Below are 27080 nucleotides of genomic sequence, written 5' to 3' on the forward strand. Positions count from 1 at the left end.
TTCAAATATAAATACAAATAGCTATGTAATAACACCATGCAGGGGTTTCAACATTTGTGAGATTGTTGAAAACTTCTTTATTTACATTTTTTTTTTAAATGTGGACCGAGCGAAGGCAAATCTTCATGCGGTCCGAGGCACCGTCACCAGCAGATTTATCGTACAGTCGTAGAAACACCGATTTAAGAAAACAGAACAAGGCACATGCTTTGAAATCTGTTTGCTCCAAACCACAACATTTCACTCTGGCATGGCAATCAACGCTGTGGATGTAAACGGATCAACTGCAATGTAAAACCTCTCTCTCACACACACACACACACACGCTCATGCTAACAACCCTGAAGGACCATACATTATTTTGTTACACTCTCAATACAAGAATATCTCTCATTCTGCCCTCCTAAGATGGCGTTGATGTTGCAAAATGATTTTTCTCTACATCTCAGAAAAACACAATGGCATCTAATACAATCTGTGCTATAGATAGAAAATATTCAGTATTTTGCACCCAAGACTACCTTAAAATACGATGCTGATATGAGGAGTCTGCTGGCGTACTAATGAACGATCAGGAGGTATAAAGTCACGTGGTGAAGACGGTTCTACGAGGAACACACAAAGAGAATCCCATTGCTGTTAGTGCTATTTGTATTACTTTGCCGTTGCTAACAATCTCACAATCTAAAAGTCGATTCCAGGAGGCCGCTAAAATCAAACGCGGACGCATGTCGCTGGCCATATATCGTCTTTTCATTTACATATGCAAAAGCTAAATTATATATTAAAAATGTGCAAATCAACATACAGAAGTGTGTATGAACATACACACATACAGACATATTTCCCCTCTCCTTCAAGAGCCCAGACGGATACGACAGGTAGGATAAATGACCAAACTAAAGAGGACAGCGAATAGTTTAACAGAGAAATGAGAGGATAAAACCAAAATAAAGCGGTTTAGGAGTTATGGAACCAATTAAAAAAAATCCAGAGGCGGAGAGGAACATCTAACGTGAGGGACGACAAGTGAGCAGCTTGCTAATTTGACCTGGCAACAAAAGTGTCCCTGTCAGTATTCCCATCTTCTCCTATAGTGTTTTGGAAAACAGATGACACATCCATGCAGATAGAATGTCATGTGTTCTGGGCCTCCGTCTACTTAAATTGAGGGATGAAGTCGGACCAGCTGATATTGGCCATGCCCAGGTCCTCATCGTCCAGACAGGAGAAGCTAATGTCCACCAGTATCTTGCTCAGGCTGTCGTTCATTGTGTCCAGGACGAGGCCCTCGGTGATGGAGCGGTTAGCGGGCGTCGCGGCGCCCCCCGCCTGAAGCAGCTCTCTGGAGCAGCTGCTCCTGAGGCATTTGATGGGAGATTCGGTCGGTCCGTTGGACCTGGACGGAGCCGACGTCAGCAGCTCTCTGGGGGAGCTGAACAGCGGCCAGTCTTTAAAGGGGGTGGTGTTGAAGCTGAAGGTGGTGAACTCGTGCCGCGGCGTGACCGCGGGGCCGCCCGGTGTGCGTATGGGGCTGAAGTCCAGGAGGCTTTCGCTCCCTTTGCCCACAGGGGTCACCTTCCAGGGCTCCGGTAGGACGTAAGGAGGTTTGCTGGGTGTGGAGGACATCATGTGGCTGCTACTTTTTATGGGGGTCTTGAAGGAGAAGTCCCGATCGGGGCTGTGCTGCTCCTGCTGCGGCTCCTCGTCCTGTTCAGTGTCTTGCATCTCCTGGAAGGTTGAAACATCATGGACTACGCCGGAGTCAAAGAAAGTGTTATCGGGGCAGAGCAGGACGGGCTCCTCGTCCAGAGAGTGGACCAGGCGCTGTTTGCGTCGAGAGCTGCTGGCTTGTCTCTGCGACGGGGCTTTGGGAGTCTCGCATTTAATCGGGACACAAAGCTGCTCCTCCTTCACCTCGAGGTGTTTGTCCTTCTGAGGATACGCTACCACGGCTGGAACGTCACTTTGGATCACCTGTAGGGCATACAACCATGCACTTTACAATCCTATATGACGTTTCAACTGTTTGTTTGCCAAAAATGTGCAATCCGACATAGCCTTTTTACCTTAGGAGCGATGCGCACTCTCTTGGCTCCTCGCGAAGTGTTTCGTTTCTGCTGCGAGAAAGACGGGGAGAACTGGGTCGGGGGGGACGGCAGGTAGACGGGGGAGGCGACGGGGAGCTGGATGGGAACCAGGTAGGAATCCGTTCGAGGGAGAAGAGGTTTCATCCTTCTCTCTGAATGCAGAAAAGAGAATCTTAATGAACAAGATTTTTTACTTTTCTTTTTTTACTATTAATATTTACTATTACTGACATTTGTGTCTGCCCCCCATTTGACTCCATCAAAGTTCTTTGATCATTTACTCACCAGAGACAGGTGGTATTTTTCTAGCGTCTGGAAGTATCCTCTTTTGGTGCTGTGAAAAATGAAATGACAGTTAAAGCATACTGCTTCCGTGGCTTTATTGTAACCTCTCATTCCTGACTACACTTGAGTGACAACCTGTGTTCTCTATTGTTTTAGGCACCTCTTATATCTGTCCTGATACTTCAGGGAGGAAACAGATTTCTGAATAGAACATTTTTGTTGGACAAGAATTTCAAAGCAGACTTAAGTGTCGGCGTGACTTCAGCCTCCCTGCTGCTCATATCGTCTCCTCCTGCAACAAAAACATTTCCCTCGACCTCCATCTGCAGCTACACCCTTTGGGTCAAAGGCTCTGGTGGCAAGTGAAAGTAGACGTCTGATTTTCTTTCCCTTTTCTGCTTTCTTCCTGCCTGACTGATGACGAGTGTTAGAGAACTGAAAGGAAAAAGCCATCTTACTTGGTGGGGAAATAAAAGCATTGGCACCGGAACGGGAGCAGTCATTGGGTCACAACCGGGCTGTAGAGCGAGATGTGGAAGAAGAGGGTGGGTGATGATGAAAACAAATATACACAATGACGAATCATTCGGTTTAAGGGCTTGTTTCTTTTAGAGGTGGAAGAATGTGAAAAGGGTGACAGCAGTGCTCACCTTGTACACCTGATCCAGAGTGAGGCATCGGTTGGCTTCAGGCCGGATGGTCCAGAAAGAAATTTTCCCGTCTGGTGACGTCTCACGGATGAACATGTCGTGTAGAGAAAGGTTATGGCGGATGGAATTCTGCAATATAAATTAGCATAAAAAAAACTTTAAATGTGCTCAAATCTGAATTCAGAGCATTAAAATAGCAGCAAACAACGATTTGCTACGTAAAGCTACAGTAGAGTATTGTCTTCCTGAGATGGGGATGAAGTCACACTCCTCCTGTGTGTGTTGGAATCTGATCTTCTGTGTTTTGGAACCTGCCAGAAGTGTTGCACCCAACTTAATCCAACATCCGATACTGAAAATGTACGAATACGTGTACTGTTGAACCTCTAATAGATATGCTCTGATCTTTTGGAATTCCGCACCTTTAATGTGTGTTTCAGCAAGTGAGACGCAAAGATTTTCATTTTCTATATTACATGCCCACAAATTATCACTTTGTGTTGGAAAGCACCTTCCATCCGGGTTTGGCCACCTCTCTGAAGAAAGGGAAGTGTTCCTCGATCCAATTATAAATCTCTTTCAGGGTCATCCTCCTGCTCTTCCGACTGTTGATGGCAAACTGGATCATGGCCATGTAGGAGTACGGCGGCCTCTCGGACATGGGCTGCTGAACAGCCTCTCCGTCCGTTTGTGCCTGGAGAAGAAAAGGAAAGAGGATGTATGATGTGTGTACATCGATTTCTACTTTACGCACGGAAACATCTTAAATCTGACTTCAATCACATTTCTTCCACCCTAATGAACCGCACCACTTGTGAACTTTGAGAGTTAAACAGACACACTCACAGCGCCTATTAAGCTATTACAAAGGCATCATTATTCAGCTAATATTATATGTGAGGAGGAGCAGCAGCTGACCTGGGAATTTGAGTTTTGGTTCTCCTTGCTGACCATCTGCTTGGAAGGATCCGTTTCGAGGGCACATGTGTTCATTCGGCCCAGCCACTGGATGTTGGTGAGGCTGTCGTCTAAAGGACCGCACTCCAATTCCTTATTCACTAATAAAAAGAAAATAAAAAAAACATCAATGCTTCCAAGAAAAAGAAGGAATACATGTCAATCAAACTTGACACTGAATCTTAGAAAAACAGCTTCATCATACATGCTTTAATTCCGGTGAGAGGTTTTGCGTTCGGGGGGCTGGGCACAGTTTCTACTTTCACTGGCTGTTTAACTGGAGGGACATCATCCCCCTCAGCAGCAGTCTGACACAAAGACTCATTGTCCCGGCAGTCATTCCCGCTCAGAAGGATGAATTTGTTTGGTCCCTGGACTCCACACTCTTTGCCTTTGGCAGTGAGGGCCCCGATAACACTTTGAAGGTCCGCCGTTTTGGGGATGACGACCACCTGTGTGTCGGACATGGAAGGATGATCCATGATGCGGACGCCATCGGGGAAGCACTGGCTGGCGGCTGCTGCTTTCGAGGGTTCTTTGAGACCCGACTCATCAGCCGGGCTGGGTGACTGAGCTGCCGGTGGATCATTTTGTTGAAACGGCAACTTTCTTCTTCTGAGGATCAGGGGTCTCCTTGGGCTCTGTCTCATGGTCATCAAATCATTTAAGATGCTCCTTGGTGTTCACTGGTACTCTCTACAAAAATAACACAGACAGGATTGTTTAAGCCTTCTGAGCTTGTATTACTGCCTCACACCAACACACTGTGCTCACTGGAACCACCTGTAAGTCAACGTTTACCTGCCAGAAGTCAGGAAGTCAATGTCAACTTACTGGCTAGCTAGGCAACTGTTATTCTAAGTAAACCAGGTTGGATTCAAACCGTCGATTTAGACTGACACTTAGAAATACAACAGCGTTCAGGTCAAATACCAGCACTCTGCACACTGGTGGGACTGGTTATACATTTATAATTACCCTCGAGATTAAATACAGATCCAAATTGCTCCTGTGTCCGGTGTTTTTGCTCCGTTTTAAAGCGTATTCCCAGCTCGGTTGGTTGTGTTTCCTGGCGACTAACGTCTTCTAGAACAACAGTCGTTGCATGCGTGTCTTGTGTAACCCTAACCGCTGATTCCCCGTTAAAAATATCTAACGTTCAACGTCATATGGCTCCATATCTGACTTATTTAAATATGATTAAAAAAAAAAAAAAGTTAGGGCTCCCAGAAAAAACTCGGCTGCTGGGCGAAACAACAGAGAGGATTTAATCTCTATCACAATACAAGCAATTCACACGGCTCTCTACGTTACGACCGTAGTAAGCTAGCTAGCGTTAGCTAGACGGGACAACACGAAGCGGTGTGATAAACGTAGCTAATGGAGTTATGTTTTATTCGAACAAATGCTGCATTGTTTGCGCCGAATGAAATGCTGCATTGTAATTACTCACACAACACAACAAAAGAACTGAAATGTTAACTTTAAACGTTCAATATGCCACCGTTTTGATTCACACGAATTACATGCACCGGGGTACGGAATGAAGATTAGGAAGGAAAGTCCTGTGTTGTCGCGTTAAACCTGAAGTAAATAGAGATGTGCCATTTCCCTTAGCGAGCCTGGGTAACATTACAACTTTCTATCCGCTTAAGATGAACTATCTAGCTAAGCTAAGTTAGCTAGGTGGCTAGTCATCACGTATGTTACCGGCTAAAACTTAGCTAACTGCACCGTTGTAAAGAATAGCAAAGCTATAACGAGACAAACCTTCATATTATTGTGATGTTTCAGTCAACTCCGCTTGCTTCCTTATAGTTTAAACACTTTGTTAATATTCGATGTTAAATCAACGGATCCGTGATATCTATTATAGTCTTTCATTTCGTTTTATTTACATGCCGACTGGTCGATAAAGAAACGTTTTTGAATTTTGGCGCTGTGGGTGCCACCTCCGTCACGTCGGTCACGTGGTATAAAACGCCACCAATAGCAGCTAGACAAGACCGCGGCGGCACCAATCAGAGACGACGCTGGTGGAAACCGGGAAATGGTAAGTCACAAGAAGAAAAACAAAAGAAGTTCGTAGTGTTTCATATTAGACAACGACAGTTTGATAACTAACAGGTGCTAATTGTTTGAAACAATAACTATATCATGTGCGAAGTATCACATTTAGGTGAGTACAATATCGGGCTAATAGCTAACGTTAGGAGTGAACACGTTCAAAGGTATTCATCTGGGTGTTGAAATCCGAACTGTAAAAAGTAATGTAAAGTTAGGTTGATTCGGTGATGCCTTCATTCCACCAGGTTGGAAATGATTCCTATTAATGCCCCGTAAAGCCATAAAGACAGAGAAGCCTCCCCTGCTGTTCCTGGAGCAGCCTTTGCGTGGAGCCACATTACAAAATGGACCTGAAGTCCGAGCAGCACTCAACCCCAAAGACTTTTTCACAGAGAGCCGAGAAGAGAACACCTCAGCTCTTAATTCTTGGGTAAGTTGTAAATGCATTTTTATATATATATTTTTGGGGTACGACATGGGTATTGCCATACAGCAACTGAGCCCACTGCTAGTGTCCTCGAGTATAATCATTTATCATTATTATTATTGTATGAGACTGGGTTTTTATACAGCCGTTTTGTTTTCTCCACACTACTTTACTTTTAGGTAAGACCACAATTTGACTGTTCTGTGGCAGCTCTACCTCCAGTGAGACGAGGGAGGAGGAAATGCCTCTCAGCCACAAGCATCCTTGACAGTTGCAGTCAATTGTCCAGGAAAAAGACTGTGTGCAAATTCCCCTCATTATCGTTTCAGACAAGGTCAAGAGACCAATCTCATCAACCGAAGAGCACATGCCCAAAGAAATCTACAGAGACCACAGTTGCGTCTGATGTGGGAAATCAACCAGGGGGATCATGCCAAATCAAAACGACAGATTCAAGTGCACAGCACTCAGACACACCACAGAGACAGATGATCTTCAGGAGGAAAAGGAATGTGGAGAGATTTTCTGATGGAGCTGCACCCTCCAGCAGATGTTTGGACCAGCCTGAAACTCCATCTACTCAATCGACAGAGAAATGCAGAATTCCAGCAGATGGTGTTTCAACACCTACCTCCAACGAGTTCATCCCCACAGAGGTCAACGATGTCAGTCCACCACCTGATGTGGAGACTCCAAAAGTAATTAAAGAGCAGAGTAGCTTTCCCTCCTCCACCTCTCTACACTTGCTACAGACTCGGCCATGTACACCACCGTGTAATCAGCCACCTGACATTTTAGTGGCTGACACACCAGAGAGGGATTATGGGGTGAAAGTGACATGGAGGAGGAGGAGGGGTTTGATGAAGTTATTAAAAGAAAGGGGGAATCTCTCTGACTCGGATGCCTTGATTCACAGCTGATGTAGATACTTGGTAAAAAGAGGATTATGTAATGTCAACAGAGAACAGACACTGATAATTCATTGGACCATGTCTGTGAGCAGATTTTTTTGCCTACAAACTTTTTTTATTGCACTGCATTTTAAAGTCATGATCACATTTCAGTTGATTAACTTTTTACTTTGTTTTGCTCTGAACATCATAATGATAAGCCAAGGATAAAATTGTCAAAGCTCATGTCCATATGGACTATATCAAGCAAACAATATATAATTTTGTCAATGATCTGAAATATTGAGTCGCTGATGTAATAAAAGCAACGGTGCAGCTGAAAGATCATTTGAACTCAACTGTTGGTGATTGTGATCAATGATGTGTAACTTAAACCCCATTTCCTCTTTCAAATGTGTTTCATAAAAAATATGGAATAAATATACAAAGGGCAAACTAAATTATTGATTTATTATGAACTCTCTAAAGCTACGGTTAGTTATTGGTGTTAAATATTTTGTGACGATTTCAGAGAGGAAAGACATCAGTAACATGCAGAATCTCCATCTTGATGAACTTGTTGTCATGGTTACTGGTCACTGTCCAAATCCTTAACCAAACCATACTATACTGTATATTTCTGTGGATATATGCTTTCTTGTCAAACCTGTGAGGCATCTTTGCAATGAAGCGATAACGTATTTCAAGGTAAAATAATAATTAAAAAAGATAAACATCTGTCTCCACGAAGGATAACTCTCCGCCCACCAGAATGTCCACCAATCAACGTCTACATAAGTAATCTCCCGACCAATAGCAACATCCGTTCTTAGTGCTCTCGGTAACTAAGGACCGAGTAACACAGAGGTGTCCCCAACCGCGTCCACAAAAAGTACTACTGCACGAGGATCTTCCTTAGCAACCGTGGATAAACATGAGTTACTACAGCATAAGGTAAAATAGCACATACACCGCTTGTACGTTGTGTTCGTGTGTGTTCCGTACGGGGAACTGCGGGATGAGAAGCTAACCGGCGTCGTCACAATTTTCTTTTAACCCGAAAATACTTGACTGTCGCCCACAACTTTTAGAAAGGCTCCGTTCCATACAGTGGAGGCTGCGCTGAGGGAGCTAACGCTAGCTTCTAATGGCATCAAGCTAGCTATTACATTCCACAGCTGGCAGAAAAAGGCAGATGACAGTTTCCACGTCTATTTTTTCCTCATTTTTACGTTTTGTTACTTTATTTAATGTGACGCTATAGCGAGCTATCTAACGGACGGTGGCGTCACGGCACGACGTCGCTCACAAAATTGCTTAACATTGTAACCGAACAATGAAAAGGAAAAGAAACGAATAATTCAGAGGCATTAACGTTAACACAAGTGAATAACGTGCTTTAATAGTCTGACAAACAACATGTCCGCTACCCTGGTCGAAAGAACACATTGAAGGCAATGGACTAGTGGTCGTGAGAGAAGTCTGAGCTATTTAGTGATGTAAAAAAAGATACGTGTGCGTTTAGTTACGTAATATCTTTTTATAACAACAATGACATTTACGTATTTGTGTATTTGACGAGTAATTCCCTGCGGCATTTCCTTCGATACAATGTAAAAACAGGCCTACTTGAATAGGTTTGATGATGGAAGCCACTTCAAACCTCGGACTGGGCGACATTAGCTTCGCATACAGTGAACCGAGAGGCGTCAAAAAAAAAAGTTTGCGTGTCCTGTTGGAGCATGCCATTCTGCGTCAAAGCATTCCTAAAGTGGTAAACGTAATCAGCACCCGAATGAGTTAACAGCTCTAAAAAATTAATAACCTAGTAAATAGACGAGTAAATGCAAAACATGGATTTTATTCTGCATCTGAAAGTCTCAGGAGGGATCGATTGTAAACATGTAACAAACCTCCTGATAGCTACTGTCAGACTTTTCCTCCAGTGTGTGTGTGTGTGTGTTTCATTTTGCAGGGAGATAAAAATCAAAGTAGCTCCCACCCTTTCCTGTTACAGTCAGTCTTGATTTTTGTCAGTTTGTAGACCAGAGCTGTCATTCAAGGCATAGACACAATGCAAAACAAAAAAATACTGTTTATTACAGTTACATTCATGTTAAGGCTTTATTAATTGCATATCATGCTTCAAACAAAGCAACTTGCTTTATCTGTGGAACATTCTTGTTAAATATTACATTCATCCATGACCTGAGTGGTGCCAGTCAGTGTCAGTTGGCCCGTGACTTAGAAAATACTGTTTCTACCACCCTGTTCATGGTTTTTACCCCCAGGTCTCTAACAAACACTGATTTTGCACACAGAGAACTCTTGGCTTTGTAACTGTGTCGGTTGAGAAATGTGAGACACGGTATTTCTTATGAGCACACATGCTGTGATGTGCACTACTCATAGGCTCAACTGACCCAGACGGTGTGTGTTATAAAGTTCACAGATGGCTTACTCGGCATTTGTAATGATCAGCCTTCAAACGGCAGTTGAATAAGGGTTTGAATTTTATCATCTCTTGTGAATGTATTAATTACTATTTCTAGGCGCACTGTGTCACTGCAGAAATGTTCCAAAGGAAAAAGTAACGCTAACAATTCTCTAGGTGGTTTTTGTTGACAACTGAAGCCAGGTCTGCCAATGCTCATAACCCTTATGGATGGTTTTCTTTACTATGATTCTGGCTACAACAGTTATGCAAGTATCTATTATTACTGTGAAGAACAGCCTATAGTGGACGATCTTTAGCAAATTTGTTGCAGAACATGCATCAGTCGTTTACAGTAATCGTCAGCATGGTTGGAAAATGTAGAGGTATGGATGTATGAAAACTAATTCAATGCTCATAAATTGACCATTGGAGCATCGTCATCGTGGCAGACCGTTGCAACTACAGCCTTGGCTTGTGGTTGAGTTGTGATTTACTGTGGTCGTCCAATGCACTCCAAACCCACACGGCTCAGCTGGCCAGAGTAATCCACTCCGTTGCTCAATCACTGAGACACTGAAAAAACATCCCTGGTATTTGGAATGGACTCACTTTGTCCTTGTTGAACGCTACAGCGTGCCATTCAGTTCACTGACGTTATAGTTTCTGCTGTGTGTTTGTGATAAATCTGTGTTTCTGCATGATGGACGATCAGTGTCATGTGGCTTCTTTCAACATGAGAAGATTAAAATCAAACACTTCACGGACAGTAGCTGATATTTCTTCAAAGCTGCCTAAACAAAGTGCAGTTTCCCTTTAGGAGAGTCATGTGTAGAGCGTCAGGTCCCCAAGAGAAATGGTATTATTATCGACTCTTGAAGCTTATTTCCATCATTTGTTTTGAGCTCAATAATTACTCCCTCTGGTGAGTGATTCCCCTGCTTATCATCCGTTGACTTATATGCCATTTTACTGCTGTCTCTCAGGGAAAACATACACAAACACTCATTTACTCTGAGCGTTCTTCCTCTCACTCTTGCAAATAGGCAGAGAAAATGATTGGGAAGCTCTGGTTTCCTAGCAACTAGATTAAGATCCCCACACCATGTCTTGCTTTTAGAAAGGGTAATCTATAGTTTTCATTGATTTACCTCTCCGCTATTATTATGAGGAACATAGACTGGCATGGCTTACTCATAAGCAGACAGTTGAACATGGAGCAATCCAGTTATGTTGACCAGGGTGTTTCAAAAGAAATTTACGCTATTTAAAGCTCCTTAAATTCCAACTATTGCTTATAAATGAGTCGCCAGACAGAATGTGCATCTGTGGTTTGATATGTCAGTGCCATCTTATGAGTCAGAGGAAATGAGCTGCGACTGCTGAGTTTCAGAAAGTTACTGGAAATGGCAATAAAATAAGGGAATTTACAGTAGGTGACAGCAAGCAGTCAAACTGATTTTTTAAATATATCCAGCCACTTGTGTAACTTTATTCACTTTGCTAATATTTAGGCCTGCCACTATAATACCTATTTCTACTTGAATCCTTGTGGGTTGCCTGAGGTTTGATGTCATGGTAACGGTTCCAAGCCTCCCGACCCCAGTCTGCCTCTGTTCTGGTAGCTGTCACTCCCCTGGGTGGGACATCGCTACTCTTTGTCGGTGACATAATAGCAGAGATCTTGCAGCCCCGCAGGGCTTACTTAGGTAGGGCTGCACAATATCTCTGAGCTCCAGTGTGAATGAAGATTTTTCTGTGATAGGAGAGCCCTGGACTAGCATTCCTGCAGCCGCATCCATGGACACGATAAAGAATGGGGGATCACAGCCCGTCTACAGTCGCTGGTCATACAGGTAGCTGCACACAGGCAGACATACTTATATTATGCTCTACAGAGACGGCTCTTTCAAAATAGCGTTCCTTATGTGCTCTCCAAGACTTTTATTTATTTTTTTGGTCTTTACTTCTCCAAGCTGTATTGACTTTTCAGGATTGAGTGGCCTGTGCCAGGACGAGAGGTCAGCGCTACTATAATGTTTCTTCCAGCCGTTGCTCCATCCCTCTGGCCAGCTGAATGGCTGACCTGCAGTCAAAGATGTGCCTCTCGCTCATGTTTCTGCCGCCATGTCGTTACTTATTCAGAGCATCAGGCTGTGACTGAGCTGTAACCAGAGTTGGTGATTTGCGTGCGTGTCAAAGCTGTTTTTTGTTTTTTTTTGTTTTTTTTATGCTGTTGGCTGCTTGATTGGAACACTCATGTAACTAAGGATGTGCTGCGAATATCCATCCAACTGATTACAGAAACAGCTGAAATGACTGTGACTGTTCTTTGTCAAGGCTCAGCGATCAGTAGATTCTAGTGTAATGGAAGTATTGCCATGTTTGCTTTATTCCTGATCCAGTTTGTTGAGGTTTCAGCTAAACATTATTCATTGTATTTGAAAATTCTTGGCACACTTTTTAAAGGTTTCCCCTCTCCAATATGCCTAATGTATCATGTTATTTTTTTTAGATAGTAGTTAGCTTAACTGAGATGGGGAAAGCTATATCTGGGGATAAAGTGATGCTTAGGAAAGAGAATAGCAGACAGGCCTCCACGCTTCCTCCAGTTTTTTCACATTAAAATACAAAAGTTTTAATTATTAAGTTCAATATTTTGCAGTGAAATGAGATATTTCATCATGATGTTATATGTGTGATAAAGCTCAAATATTTTTTGGCTGTATTTATAAGTCACTATCTGGTGCTGAAGGAGGTAACACATTAGCCCACTGTATCGCAGTATTTATACATTTTAATTAAATCCATATTACAAACTGGGCAACTGGGGCTAGTAAAAAATGGTATATTATAGTTTTTGTCTATTAAAAATTAAACTATGCACACAAAGTGCAAGCTTCTAAACCACTCCAGACTGCTTAACTCTAAGCACATTTATTCACTCAAATAGACCTCACAGTTTTATGCTCACTACAACTAAACTAAGCTCCACTGCTTCTCCATCAAGCTGTCAGAGCGACCAAGGAGCCACACTGTCACTAACTGCACACCTGAAATAAATATTATCTCATTTTTTTGTGAAAAATGAAAAATTTCAGAGAGAAGCAGACATAAGGGTTTAGAATATGTCAGCTCCACAGGGTTTTACATAGAAATGAAACATATGAGAAATGCAACGGCTTAGAAACGTATATCTCCTTTCAAAGGCAGCGTCGTGCCGTTTTCTAGACATTTGGAAACTCCAGCAGCGCTGACAGACTGGGACGTTAAATCCCAAATATGGTTTCATGTCATGTTTAAACTCCTCGCCTGAAGGTCTGAGGAATGCCTCTGCTCATCGTCTGAGGATTTCTCTCTCGCCATTGATCTGTGTTCTCGACGCAAAGGCAACATTTATACTTTGCCACCGGGAATAATAGCAATCAGAGGCCCAAAATGGAAAATTGCAGGGGCAAAACTTAATGACTGGGATTCGTGGATCGGGCTTTGAGACGGGGCAGATTGTGGATGCAAGTGCCACAATCCATTCTTTGTGAAATTCGGGACGTGGTTCTACTTGCGGTTGCAGTTTCTGATCAGTGTTACATAATCAAACACAACCATGTAAAACTCCACAGGCAGTTAACCTTATCTGTCCTCCTTTTATTCCATATCCTCTCTTAGATAGAAGCTGAATTGCCCGTGGCAGACATTACATTATGCTCATCCAACTTTCAAATTCCTTTTTTGAAGTGACAAAGGCTTTTAATTAAAATGAACAACAGCCTGAATGGGCCGCGTTCCGATAATACCATCCCTCTAGTTAATGCCTCGCAAATCCTTAATGGCTTTGATACTGTCATCTGAAAGGAAGTCTCCAGTGAACTTGTCCTCTCTTGCACCCCGAATCAACAGTGGTGTGATAGAGAGTTTTCATTATTTATAGCATTAAAATCCCGTCCTTTTTTTGAAGTCTACAATATTATATTGCACTTTTGAGAGTCGCCTTCGCAAATCCTTCTGACCAAATGCTGTTTGAAGAAATATTTCGATTTGAATGTGCATCTGAAGAGAAACCACAGCCCTCGCAGACCCCTCCCCGTGTCAGTCTGTAAATCTTTACAGCGCAGTGCTAAGACCTCCAATTTCAGTGAAGCCCAAGAACCGGCTGCAGGCTTTTAATCAATGCTGGTGGAGGTGCGCTGTTGACGGAGCTGAAATCTCCATGGCTACCACCGTCCGACACACAACGTAGGGACAACAGGGGCTTGTCCTTCTCTTGTCACCCAAGCTGTGACGGACTAATGAAACATTGATCACTCACAGCTGTGATGAAGCATTCTGGAGGTGTGTGTGTGTGTGTGTGTGTGTGTGTGTGTGCATGTTTTCAAAGAACATTTGCAGCAGAGGACATTCTCTCAACCCCCAGCACATTGAAGTATTTATGATGTGATGGATGTCGATGACTTAATGAGATAATTACTGTCCTCTTAAATTATTAGAAGCCTTGTTCATCCAAGCTAGACGTGAATTAGTAAAACCTTACAGAAATATGGAGTATTCTTCATGTCCCGCTGATTTCGTGTTAGTTTTTCGATCTTGTCGCTGAACCTGTGTCGTTCTCTTATTTCCCACATGTCGTGTGCCACCGGCTGCCTTGGTGCCAAATTGCCATTTTCCCCGAAGACCCTCGAGCTCTGCCAGCTTCTCCTCAAACTCCACAGCAAGGTAGACTCTATCACACACAAACACACACTATTTCTCACAAGCTGTGACTTGATCTACCAGGTTAACAGAATTTAAATAGCATTTTATCCGTTATCGAAACACCATAGTTGCCTGATTTTGTCGAAGATGTTGTATGATTGCTCTCTCTGGGCAAACACACTGAATGTGCTTCTTCTGCCGCTACCAAGTGGCACGTCTTTGTGTGGGCAAACATGCTCTACTCTGAACCTAATCCACAGGTCTCAGGCCTCATGTAATAATACGAGACTTCTGCTATAGAGCACAACTCGTTCCCTACCATCCAAAATGACCTGCATGTGTAATTCAAAACTACCATCATCCTCCGCACTCTCCCCCGTCTCCTCGGGGCCACCACCTGCTCTCAGGTGCATTCATGGCCTCCGAGGGGACCCTTCTGTTTGCCAGTGTAAACAGTGAGGGATTTTACAAGTGATGCGAGATGACTCATTTGGACGGAGGATCCACAGGTCATTACCCAAGCCCACGCTGACCGTTGTGACTTGTAACTGTGGGCTGAAGGAAAGCGGAACATGTTCTTCTTGGCATTAATGGGTTTCTGCAACCCGTCACCTTGTGACATTAGGTGATTGTCTTCCAGCCCAGCGTAGGGCTTGACAAGTGTGTCATCACATACGCACTGGAGCTGTGGAAAGGATGTGACTGAGGGAAATAGAAATAGGGGGGCGAGGGATGAGTTAGTCATATATCTCATGAGCTTACCTGATGGTGAGATAGGCAGCCTGATTTAAAGACTATTCATCCTATATCCTTAATCCCTTTCTTAAAAAAAAAAAAATCTCATTACAGCCCAGCAGAACATGATATTTATAGATTTACCCGACAGGAAATGATGAGAAATGAACTTAGTGACTCACGTAGACATTATCGGCCTGTGCGAGGGACTCTGACTGACAGTACAGTCTCCTGCTGTTGCCCTTCTCTTTCCTCATGGTAACTAAGCAACACGGACCCGGTCCCTTCAGAAAGGTATCCAGGGTAAATTCCCAGAGCACCCAGACTTCGAGGCATCCTCTCAGCTGGAGATTTGTTCTTTTTTCTTTTTTTCCTTTCTCTTTTTTTTTTACCCACACACTCACTTTCTTTTTTCCCTTTTCTCCACTTCCAGAGAATGAGCCACGTATCAGACAAGCTCAATATTACTTGTAGATTTGGTTTTATTTGACTTTTAAAACCACCATTACTGGGACTAAACACCCTAATTGGTTTAATTCATAGAAGACCATACAGGATACAAAGTCTTTATTAGCTTGTATTAACAGCAGTGGCGACCTCTACTGGTTTGATTAAATAAAATTCAGTGTAAGGATTATCGTGTGTGTGAAATCTCTAAATTCACTTTTTTTCTTTTTCCTCTGCAGCGGTATTGAAGATGACAGTGTCAGTCTTATGCAACAGAAACTGGAAAAACAGGTAGGAACCTAAACTTTTAAACTTTTAACACACGTTTTGAAAAATAGTTTTTTCGGCTTTTCCTAAAAGTTGATGTCCCCACTTTTTTATCGCTGTATTTTCAAAGTGGGGTTTCATTGCTGAAGCAGAGCTGGATCGGGTATCAGTGACAATGGGGCCAGACTACAGTTCATTATTTACATTATACACTGGAATTAAAATCATTGTGCAGGTTTTGTCGCATTGCTGCATGAAAATAGGTTTACCCTTGAATAGTAAATCCTGTTAATTTTGATGATTTACCAAGTTGCTGGTGTATAATTTATCTTTTTAATGATCTTTTTAATTTGTTACATTTTGTTTTATAAAGTTAGCAATGTTAAAGTTAAGCCTTACACCTAAAAACGAATGATCCCAGTCACTTCCTCACAGTACAGATTAGATTGGTGCTTGGTATCGGCCGATACCCAAAGCCAGGTATTGGTATCTGGATCAGTGCATCCCCATTTCAAATAACATCTGGAGTAGTGCATAGCTACTAAGCCTTCTAACTCGCACACAGATGATGTTTTTGAAAGCTAACCTGTAGTATTTGTATTTTCTGCCAAGATTTCGCATGAATCAGCTCAAATTATAGGGCTTACCCTGGTTTCACCAAGGGGTACCTGCTGTTGGCGGGAAGCAGCTTCCACATCACGCCAGCAGTGTGCAATTTAGTGATTAACCCTCGCTTTGGAAATCTCCTGTTTTTCACCTGCCCAGTCACTTGGAATTTTAATGCTTGCTCCCTCTTGAATTGTTTCCTTTTATCCACCCATTTACCTGACACAGCCCTTCCACTGTCGCACGTATCTGTAAGACGCTTCATCCCAAACCTTGCTGAAGAGCCGCGGTAGAGCTTTGATTTAAGCCGGAAGCCGTTCTCCACTATCTCACACATTAGGCAGAAAGTAAGGGGAGGGCCACGAGTGGTGAGTTCAAAGAGAGGGAAGGATTTAGTGCGGGGCTCCTGGCTTTGTGTGCGTGTCCCATGGTCCCGCTGTGCCTCAGTTATGAGTCTGCTGTACTTATATAACTCATGAGGACAAACACTATCTCATGCCCAGAAGGGGATCACATGCAGGCTATGGGAAATTGATAAATATTAAACAATAAACAATCTTTTTAACGTGACTAAATTCTGTGTTTTTCCAAACATGAAAGCATTTAGATGATTACACCAGGAGCAGCGTGGCTCTGAGCATATCTCACTATGAGCGCCCCCCACAGCCCCTCTCCTCTCTCTCTCTCTGTCTCTCTCTCTCTCTCTCTCTCTCTCTCTCTCTCTCTCTCTCTCTCTCTGTCTCTCTCTCCTGCTGGCGCACTAATGACGGCTGATTCGGTTAGCAACGGCGGCCGCACATACACTCACACAAACACAGTCACTGGCGCTCAGTGTCTCCGCTGTCAGAGGAGCACATAGTGTCGAGGAGGCTGTTGGCTTTCCGTGAGGAAGAAGAGGAATGAGGGACGGGGGGTACGGAGTCATGCCCAGCACGAGTGCTGCTCTTTGGGAGAGAACAGACTTTCATCTGACCTCGAGACCAATGGGACTTGAAATGTTCTTTCTTTAAAGAAACCGACTAACTTTGGCTCACACTTGATCAGGATGTCAATGGAACGGGTTGGTAACTTTGAATAATATTTTTTCTTATTTCTGAGGATGTATTTATATGACATGGGTGTGTTTTTCAAACTTTTTGTCTTCGTCTATACTTTATTCCATGTTACAGGAAAGTCTGTTGGAACCCGAATTAAGTCACATCCTGGTCTCAAAATGCCAAGTACTGATTAGATTCTAAACAAAAGAATAATATAACAATAGATTGGCTTAAAATAGCAACTGGAAAGGAAGGCAATGCATACTGACTGTGTAGACTGACTCATTTTCAGTTGTTTCTGTTGTGGGTTTTACATCATTCAGTAGTCAATGCCTAAATAAAGGCAGATATGTCAGATCACGGCAACTGATTCGAGAAAGTAACACTTAATTCAAGAAAATCGTAAAATGTGTTCAATTTAATGGTTTCATTCATAACCTCAGAGAGAAAAAATGTACTTCAGGCCATTTTCATCTTTACATATAGCTTCAACATCATCAGTCTTCTGTGTTTCTTCCCTCCATCACTATTGTTATGCATCTGGAAAATTGGCTTTATTTCAGCATGCATGTATTACACAAAACAGTAATGATGTTCTTTATAATCCTGCTACTGTTTTATTCATTTGTTGCCTTTATCAAGCATGCAAATCCCGGTCCGCTAACAGAAGATTCTTTTGAAATGATAACAAATCTCCATACTTTAAAGCTGAACAAATGTATTCAGTTAATCTAATATTTCTTATATTTTCCCTTGTTCTGTCCTCTGCCTGTTCCACTCATGGAGATTGTTTTTTTTATGGAGCTGCTGATGTTAAAACTTTTATCCTTGACATTTCCACTCATTAGTCGTAACAGTGGTAGAAGATGTTGCTGTGGTTGAACAGAAACAGTGAGACTCACTGACCGATGAGTTATGAAAGCTGTTTGGTCTGACAAATATGAGACAAGGCCTCTCGGTCTCTTGAGGACAATAAACCGGACTTGTTGTGCATTTGACGTGCTAATTAATGCTTATGTAATCCACCGGCTGCTTTGACCACTGAGAGCGGAGCTGGGGGGCCGTGGATACAACATGGGCCTCACTGAGACCTCATCACAGAATCACTTCACACTACACCATACCACCTAAAGCATATACTGATGCTGCGTAGTCAAAAATACCATCACATTGTGTTGAATCCTAATAGGTCAGCAACTGCATAAATAATTGCAATAAACCACATTATTGTCATTTTAAGACCTTTTTATGCCAATTATAAATAACATGCAACTTTCCAAAGAACAGCAAACTTTTAATTTAAATGATATTCAGACCATAGAAATAGAAGAAGAAATCTAAATACTGAAAACCAAGCTAAAAGCTAAAAAATAAGAATACAACAAAAGCACACAACCAAAACAATGAACAAAACGTCACGAGTCTCGCGCCCTGTTAACCAAAATTCCAGCGACAAAAAATCCGATCAATTTTGTGCCATTGCATCCAAGGTAACATTAGCGAGCTAACAGTGGCAAAACAGGTCTGTATCTCCCTGATGATGTGTCATGGTTGCTGTGGTGATATTCAAACGTAACTACTCATTGTAATTGTGTTTTGTTATGTTCACATTTAGACAAAAAAATATATATATTTAACCACTCGGTAGTACCTCTGCAGACCACTAGATGTTGAGCGCCAGCCCAGTGGTTGAGAATAGCTAAAACACCAAATGAGGCTGTGTAGCACCCATTATTTCAGCCATTCAGGGAAACCATTCAAAGCACTCACATGTATTCAGGCCTTGGTACGATTATTGCATTCTATTATGGCTTTATTTATTTTTTTGCCCCTTCTCTTTTGTCCTCATTGTCCTTTTTTCTGTTGTGTGAATCATCCCATAATCACATCACCTCTACTGTGCCTGTGTGTCATCTATTCAGTACACATGTTCCATCACTCATTTTTTAAATTAAGCAATTTCCTGTTTTCTATACCAGGAACGGTTGCTATTATGTAAAATATCTTCCAAAGTTTAATATCGTAGGTGAATTGTAGTTAGTGAATCCCTGCCTTTTTTGTATCATCAGCCACTAGAAAGTCCTAAAAGTATTAAATACAAACTCCCAGTTAACCTTATTTTAAAACGTTACAACATTTTAAAATAAGCGTTTCTGTTCCCCTGTTTATTCCACAGAGGGCACTGCTGGAGCAGAAGCAGCGGAGGAAGCGCCAGGAACCTCTGATGGTCCAGCCCAACACGGAGGCTCGGCCCCGGCGCTCCAGGATGCGGCGTGGTGAGGAGCAGGCCCCTCTGATGGAGTCTCAACTCAGTACCACCAACGATGTCCATGAGCGGTGCGGTGAGGAAAACGCTTCTTTTTATGTTGCATCTTTTCTGAACAATAAAGATGACAAAGAAAAAAGGACATCTGTTTGTTTGAAAGGCAGCTTTATATGCATTACATGAAAGTTGATGTGGATATCTGTATTACTGCATGGTGCACTTGAAGAACAGCACACACACACAGTTCTATGTAATTAACCACATCATGAGAGCATCAACTACTGTCTGGTCTCCCCTGCTGCAGGCATCGATGGTCCAGCAGTTGTCTTGGGCCCAGAAGCCCCCGATATGGGAATAAAAATCCTGTCAGTGAGCCAGTGCCAGTCCCAGTCTCAGTTCCCGTCTCAGTTCCAGTCACAGCCTCAGTCTCAGCCCCAGTCCCCTGCTGAGGAGGAGCCTGAGAGAGATGGAGACACTGAGACGCTGCTCGAGCCCAAGACAGACATCCACGAATTACTGCAGAAACAAGGTGAGTCCTGGCAGAGCTGTAATATATGTTGTTGTTTTTTGGGGGGAAAATATACTTCAACCCATAAGTTTTTGCACCTGAAATATAGATTTCCAGATCAAAACGTTTGTACTCACATTACTTTGGAACATAGTTTTAAAAGTTGTACAGATACACAGAATACAGCAGTACAACAATAGCCGACACTCCTGTAAGCACTCATTGTGTTTGGGGATAGTTTTAAATGTGAGTGGGAAGAATGGACCAGCAAACAGGCGTTGATTTTCTAGAAATTCTAGATAAATTCAGACCAACTACAAAAAGGAAAAACAAACAAAACAGAGACGAATCAGTCTGCTGGTCCATGACCTGTTATACCTTGTCACCTGCTGCCTGTGGCCAATCAGGGAGGATCTCTGGAATTAGTGCCGCTTTAACCCAGATGGCCTCTCTGCTCGTTTGAAACCAGTTGATAATCAAATGCACTTTGACAAAAAATATTAAGCAAAAGTGCCTTCTTAAGAGGTACAATTAAAACATAATTGAAGTGTGTGAAGTAGAGAAACAAACATTCCCTTCCTTGGAACTGACGTATGTTACAACAGGAAAAAGTAGCTACAAAAGCAAAGGGGAAGCGCAGCAGAAAGACTGAACACAAGCATCATGCAAACATCCCAATTACCCGGCTCATATAAATGTTGAACAGATGAGCGAGAGGAATGTGTAAAAACCAACATTAACTCAAGTAAATTACACATCAGGAGTGAGAAAATAGGCTCCACGAGGGATGGAATGTTGGGTAAGTGGTAAGAAATTACATTTACGGCTTAAATATCGTTTTTAATTTACTTCTTAAAAGATTAGCGAGGCACTAATTTTCTATTGAAACATTTTAAATCCATGAAGCCTCATTGATTGACTTTTATCCTGTGACTTCAGTCAAATATATAGTTGATTTGTTTTCATGGGAACGTCCACTTAATTATTCGCCTCCCTCAATATGGTGGAGTCCCCTGATGCTGTTTTACAATCCACTCTGTGTTTTAATGTAGTCATGGTCCTGAATCATTCCGGATTAGCAGCTGTGCTTAAGCAAAGTCGGACATTTTTGACGTTGCCTCAAATTTTAAGCACCCTGCCGCTGCAGTAAGGAAGAGCGATGCAGCCAGTGGTGTGACTGATGGCGACGCAGTGAGAAAAGAGGTCATTTAATAATTCAATAATAATAATTTAAGAACTTTGAGACGGCTCTCCAAGTTTCAGAACGTTGGCAGAGCCACAATTCAATATGGGGGTCAAATGACCAAAATGCCACAGTAGCAAATGTCACTGTCCTTCTCAATAATGCAGTGGCTCATTGTTAATGTCAGCCCAGTTAAGTAATATGTCATCAGGAGGTATTTTTGGCTCCCTGTTCTTACATAGCACCCCATCCCCCGAGGAAGCGGAACAAAAAGAATAGTGGTGGTCATTTCGTATTTTGACTGACTGCAAATTTTAGATGTAGTGTTCGCAGTGTGGTGATTATTACGTGGCCGTGTGTCTTTGTTTGGGGGGGTTTGGTTTAGAAGGTTGTTGGTTAGCCCTTTATGAGTCCTCTCTGACATTTACAGATGGTTGATTTCATAAGCCACTGGCTCACACACAGCCTTGCTCGGCGTTTTAATTGGAGCCCTGGTGTCACTCTCAGAGCGGCGCTCACATTTGCAATCTGTGTTGCACGATGGTACTTGCTCCCCTCTCACGGACAGCTGCATATCCAGGGTTCATCTATTGTAAATACCCCCGTGTAAATATGGTCCGTCACCTTGTTATTCTTGTTGAATACTGCAGAGGCCAGTAGCAGAATGGCTCGTCTGTTTGCTCTGTGTGTGGAAGGACATTTCACAAAGTGTCATTGAATCACTTCAAAGATGGAGATTGTAATTTCTATCGTTTTATACCAACCCCATTGTTCTAATTAATGTCATTTCGGATTAAGCAATTCATTCAAGTCAACTTTTCATCAAAGTAAAAAAAAAGTGTCTAAGACATCAAAGTAGGACTTTCCATACCAGTGTGCCGCTGTGTTCCTCTGACAGCACATTAAACTGGGCTACAGCTGCAGAGTTGCATCCCGGCTGATAAATCCAATTTTCAGCGAAGAGACAGATGTCTCGAGCAGTCTCCACTGGCTGCAGTGAGCCAAGCTCATTTTACATCTGCATGGCTGCACGGAGCCGTCTCCTCACACAGATGCAAGCTACGCATCTCTTCACATTAACCTCAACCATCGCAGAAAACTGACTTAGAAAAAGGATGCATCGTTTTTGACAGTTTTTGAGGCCACGTGTCGCATGTGACCTTTCGGTAGGGTGAGTGCTGAGCACAAACCCTCTGAACCCCGAACACTTTCAGGGCGTTTTTTTGCCTCTATGGAAACAGCATATTTATGGCTAGATATGTACATATTTGCAACATCGTTTCGTCTCCTCTCTGCACTCTGTAAACAACCTGTAGTTGAGTGGAAGACTCTTTGGGACCACGTGACTGCTGGTCTTTATGTCTTCCGAGTGCAGAGTTTTTTTGACAGGATCTGGTTAGTGCAAAGGACATGCTCAGCTAAAATGTAATGTAATTTAAAATGAGAAATAGCACTTTTTTAAGCTTAGGTCACTTTTCCTGATATCTCTGATGTAATTACTTTTTTTTTTACGGTGTCTGGCTATGATAAACACTGTAATTTGTGCGATTTTTGAAAGAAAAAATGCTTTGGTTTCAGTGGGTTAACTGAATTATTGTTGTGTTTGATAGAAAGCAGTCTGATGGCTCGCTGAGATTCAAGACCAATTTGGTTGTTCAAGAGTTCAAATAAGTCTCCTGTGTAAAAGAAATACCCTTCTAAATATTTCTGAGAAATACATCAGATGTATAAGGCACTACTTTTGCTTCAATCATTGCATAAGTATTGCATCAGTTCTGAATTACCATCGATGAATGAAAAACTGGTGAAATCCACCTTGGGGACAAACCAAAGTAATGCCTGGGAAGTCTTCCAGCTTCTTTTGTATTTGGAAACATACACGGAGCATCTGGGATTTATTTTCCTCTTCTGTTGTGTGTGCATTTTTGTGAAATTGTATCTGTAAAGCTGCACCTCTACCTCCTCTCCCCCACCAGGTCTGTCGGGCAGCATGAACTTCGATGAGGCCAGCGAGCACGAGGACGACGCGGAGGAAGAACGCGCACGTTCTCTGTCCCCCAACGTGGACGCCACCAGACCCGGCTCTGCCGCCAGCGGCAAGGACACTCCAGTGAGCGGCGCAGGAAATGCACACAGACGACATCATCCCAACCCCAACGCTAAATATTGTTCCTCTAACTAATGTACGTGCGCTGTGTTGTCCCCAGGAGGTGGTGGCGCCCGGATCACCCACAGCAGACAGCTCACTCATCGATGTGGCCAATCTGGAGGAGTTCGTCCTGCTTCCCGCCCCGCGTGGCGTCACCGTGAAATGTCGAATCACCCGGGACAAGAAGGGCATGGACCGCGGCCTCTACCCCACCTACTTCATGCACATGGAGAAAGAGGACGGCAAGAGAGTGAGTCTACTATATATGAGGCTTGATTTTTAAGAATGACCACATAAACTACAAGATGACTAAAGAGTTAACTTCTCAGGAGTAAAGATGTAAACACACGTCTGTCTCTTTCAAGGTGTTTTTGCTGGCAGGAAGGAAGAGAAAGAAGAGTAAGACATCCAACTACCTTATTTCAGTGGATCCAACTGATCTGTCACGAGAGGGAGAGAGCTTCATAGGTAAACTGAGGTAAGAACTTCTACTACCTGCATCCACTGAGGACTGCAAAGTATTTAACGATAGTAGATATGTGATCCTAGCATCCTAATTAATCCATCTGCTCATCGTGAAGTCTCAGGAGGCGATCTTATAATTAAAAAATGAACTTAAACTTAAAAATAATTATGTCTCCTCTTTGTGACACCAAAGAACATAAACTACACTCATCAGAGGCTTTATTAAGGGGCTGCAAAAACTTCTGTCAGACGAGTTACCTGAGGTTCTCTATAAATTCATGTTTATAAAAAGTCAATGTGAACACGAAGCAGAACTAAAATGCAACAATGTATAATTCCCCCCCTTTGGTCTGGACCAAATAAACCCAACTACAGGTGTGTAGGAAGTTTGTTTGGTTTGAAGATAGCCGAGCTCAGTGATCACATTTCATGCGTGTTTATTCTATCAGGTCCAACCTCATGGGCACCAAATTCACAGTGTACGACAACGGCACCAATCCCTGCAAAAACCCCGGGACGCTGCTGGAAGAGAGCAACACACGGCAGGAAGTGGCTGCCATCTGCTATGTGAGTGAACGACAAAAAAAACAAAACACCCACACAAGCTTTTTGCCGCGGCCCCTGCTCATTCATAACACGAGGCGAAATCTCTCTGTAACATTTGGCAGGAGACCAACGTGCTGGGATTCAAAGGGCCGCGGAAGATGACTGTCATCATCCCGGGCATGAACATGAGCTTTGAAAGAGTCCCTGTAAGGCCTCAAAACGTGAGTCTAATAATCCCAGAGTCATTCCCTGTGAAGACGAGCATCGCCTGAATGTGTCACCGTGAACATGCTTGTGTTACAGGAGCAGGAGAGCCTCCTGAGCAGGTGGCAGAACCACTCGCTGGACAACCTGATCGAGTTGCACAATAAGGCGCCCGTGTGGAACGATGACACCCAGTCCTACGTGCTGAACTTCCACGGCCGCGTCACTCAAGCATCAGTCAAAAACTTTCAAATAGTGCACGACAACGACCGTGAGTAGTCCTCCTCGCTGACCACCATTCCCAAAAACTGTTCAGGCTTAAGGATTAACGTTGTTTTACCGCTCTCTCCCCCCAACTCCAGCCGACTACATCGTCATGCAGTTTGGCAGAGTGGCAGAAGACATGTTCACTCTGGACTACAACTATCCCATGTGCGCTCTTCAGGCCTTTGCCATCGGCCTGTCGAGCTTTGACAGCAAGCTGGCCTGCGAATGAACCGCCGGTTTTAGTTCAGCACCACCACCTTTCCCTGGAATCTCTTCTCACGGGACTGTTTGGAAGTCAACATCAGGAGCCGGTTCACGCAATATCAATTTAAACATATTGTACACTTTATGTGTACACATGTATACAAAATAAAGGGAAAAGTCAAAGTGTCACACACACACACACACAACTATGCTGTCGGACATCTGGTGCAAAAAGAACCAATGTTAAATGGTTGACTGTCGTTGTTTGAAGGGCGGTGATATATGTATTAATTATGTATTTTCTGTTGCCTTCAAGTTTAGTTTCACTCCGTGTTTTCCGCCGCAGTAGTAGTTTGGCTCTTAGGACTTACAGAGTGTAAACCATTCATGACATGACCTTTCCTCTGGCGCCACCCACAGGCCAAACTGTATTTAGTCAAAAAGGGACTAAGAAAGAAAAGCTCCTTTCAGTTTTTCACCCATCCAGCTGTCTTTTCCAGTAAGTATCCAAGTCCGAATTTTAATCTCGTTCCCATCTTTAAACGTGACTACAATCTGTAATCTGTAATTCTTTTATTATCACTTTTTCAACCCTCTCGTTGTTCTTGGGTGGACGGTTCCTCATTCAGAACAGGCCTCTTCTGGTTTTTGTGGGGTTTATTGTGAATACTTTTATCAGTGACTGATTTTTTTTGTTTTGTCGTAACACGGATTATCATGAAAGAAAAAAATCCAATGCGGAATTGCACATTTACAGAGAGGATATACATACTGTATATAAAACACAAGGTGATGCCTTATTTGATCTATTGTAGCAGTCTTTAAACATAAAAATACTAAACGTCATTTCAAGACATGGAAATTTAAAATAATGGATAGAAGTTGATACACTAGATGGAGCTTCTGTTTTCTTTGATGCAGATACAGAAGTCGCCTCATTAAGTTACATTTTATTGAGTTGAGATGGACTACAACAATGTAACTGCCAGCGAAACTTATGGAAACGGATCCATACGTCATTAAATGTTAATAATATTTCATGTGAAAACATCTGTATATTACACGTTCAGGGTCGTAAACAATTCAGTTATTTTAAATGAGTATGAAGGAGAAGTGTTTTTCAGGATTTTTTAATGCAATTGCCATTTTAATTTGGCAGAAATCTTCCTCTCCGGGCTAACAAACACCTGGTGAAGGAAATTAATGTTACAAATATTTTTCAAATTAATCGTGCCAGCAATTTATGAAAATCCTGTTTTGTGAATTAATGTGGAGTAATGGAGTTGTGAGGAGAGAGAAGGGAAACAAAGATATTTTGAAATATAAACGTATGTTTTTCCTACAGATGTCTGAAACACATTCCAGTCCAACATGATGTTTATACGATTTATTTTAACGGGTGAAAATATAACAATGGATGATCAAACTTCTTTATCATGTTAAAATACAGAGGGATGAATGTATTCAGAGAACAGTTTATTTTCATAAACACATACGATGTCAATTTGAATCAGAACACCTTTGAGAGAAAAACAAAAAGTACTTATTTCCGTCAATGTAAAAAACGTTTGAATAACCAAAATAAAAGACATTATGAAAGATCACGTGCTTGTTCATTGACTGCAACTGATTTAATATGATAACACATCAGGTCATCTTACAACTGGACCCTATTAACACTTTTAAAGTCAAACAATCAACATCAAC

General features: G+C 42.5%; 3 protein-coding genes across 9 annotated transcripts; 2 read left to right on the forward strand and 1 right to left on the reverse strand.

The window, feature by feature from the left end:
• On the reverse strand, window positions 1-9309 carry foxm1 (forkhead box M1). 4 transcript variants are annotated; one of them, XM_084038237.1, is made up of 9 exons: window positions 9280-9309; window positions 4188-4678; window positions 3944-4083; window positions 3537-3719; window positions 3026-3154; window positions 2834-2893; window positions 2376-2424; window positions 2070-2242; window positions 1-1977 (listed from the first exon to the last, which is right to left on the reverse strand). In XM_084038237.1, exons 2-9 carry the CDS (start codon window positions 4636-4638, stop codon window positions 1159-1161), a joined length of 2004 nt encoding a protein of 667 aa, XP_083894363.1. In that variant the 5' UTR covers window positions 4639-4678; window positions 9280-9309; the 3' UTR covers window positions 1-1158. The 4 variants fall into 4 exon arrangements, with proteins under 4 accessions (XP_083894363.1, XP_083894364.1, XP_083894361.1 ...); XM_084038238.1 differs by lacking the exon at window positions 9280-9309 and adding an exon at window positions 8996-9137; XM_084038235.1 differs by lacking the exon at window positions 9280-9309 and adding an exon at window positions 5753-5914.
• On the forward strand, window positions 6014-7792 carry rhno1 (RAD9-HUS1-RAD1 interacting nuclear orphan 1). 2 transcript variants are annotated; one of them, XM_084038243.1, is made up of 3 exons: window positions 6014-6035; window positions 6295-6479; window positions 6656-7792. In XM_084038243.1, the coding sequence occupies exons 2-3, from the start codon at window positions 6315-6317 to the stop codon at window positions 7394-7396; spliced, it is 906 nt and encodes a 301-aa protein (XP_083894369.1). In that variant the 5' UTR covers window positions 6014-6035; window positions 6295-6314; the 3' UTR covers window positions 7397-7792. The 2 variants fall into 2 exon arrangements, with proteins under 2 accessions (XP_083894369.1, XP_083894368.1); XM_084038242.1 differs by lacking the exon at window positions 6014-6035 and adding an exon at window positions 6048-6161.
• tulp3 (TUB like protein 3) lies at window positions 8200-26974 on the forward strand. Of its 3 annotated transcripts, none has more exons than XM_084038240.1 (12): window positions 8200-8320; window positions 14469-14510; window positions 15911-15962; window positions 19758-19923; window positions 20152-20376; window positions 23515-23648; window positions 23746-23937; window positions 24053-24165; window positions 24602-24719; window positions 24821-24919; window positions 25002-25173; window positions 25265-26974. In XM_084038240.1, exons 1-12 carry the CDS (start codon window positions 8301-8303, stop codon window positions 25396-25398), a joined length of 1467 nt encoding a protein of 488 aa, XP_083894366.1. In that variant the 5' UTR covers window positions 8200-8300; the 3' UTR covers window positions 25399-26974. The 3 variants fall into 3 exon arrangements, with proteins under 3 accessions (XP_083894366.1, XP_083894365.1, XP_083894367.1); XM_084038239.1 differs by lacking the exon at window positions 8200-8320 and adding an exon at window positions 11498-11656; XM_084038241.1 differs by lacking the exons at window positions 8200-8320; window positions 14469-14510; window positions 15911-15962 and adding an exon at window positions 17398-17604.
• The last annotated feature ends 106 nt before the right edge of the window (window positions 26975-27080 follow it).

This window comes from Eutrigla gurnardus, assembly GCF_963514095.1.
Source record: "Eutrigla gurnardus genome assembly, chromosome: 21".
NCBI classification, from domain to species: Eukaryota; Metazoa; Chordata; class Actinopteri; order Perciformes; family Triglidae; genus Eutrigla; species Eutrigla gurnardus.

Bases quoted from the DNA above. Each gene is read 5' to 3' on its own strand.
- foxm1 (XM_084038237.1), bottom strand. From the start codon at position 4,638: ATGACCATGAGACAGAGCCCAAGGAGACCCCTGATCCTCAGAAGAAGA. The intron at 3,720-3,943 runs GTCAGCTGCTGC...TTTCTTCTCCAG, and splicing joins ACCAAAACTCAAATTCCCAG to GCACAAACGGACGGAGAGGC. The intron at 2,894-3,025 runs GTGAGCACTGCT...CTCGCTCTACAG, and splicing joins CTCTGGATCAGGTGTACAAG to CCCGGTTGTGACCCAATGAC.
- rhno1 (XM_084038243.1), top strand. From the start codon at position 6,315: ATGCCCCGTAAAGCCATAAAGACAGAGAAGCCTCCCCTGCTGTTCCTG. The intron at 6,480-6,655 runs GTAAGTTGTAAA...CTTTACTTTTAG, and splicing joins CCTCAGCTCTTAATTCTTGG to GTAAGACCACAATTTGACTG.
- tulp3 (XM_084038239.1), top strand. From the start codon at position 11,601: ATGGACACGATAAAGAATGGGGGATCACAGCCCGTCTACAGTCGCTGG. The intron at 14,511-15,910 runs GTAGACTCTATC...TTTCCTCTGCAG, and splicing joins TCCTCAAACTCCACAGCAAG to CGGTATTGAAGATGACAGTG. The intron at 24,920-25,001 runs GTGAGTCTAATA...CTTGTGTTACAG, and splicing joins TCCCTGTAAGGCCTCAAAAC to GAGCAGGAGAGCCTCCTGAG.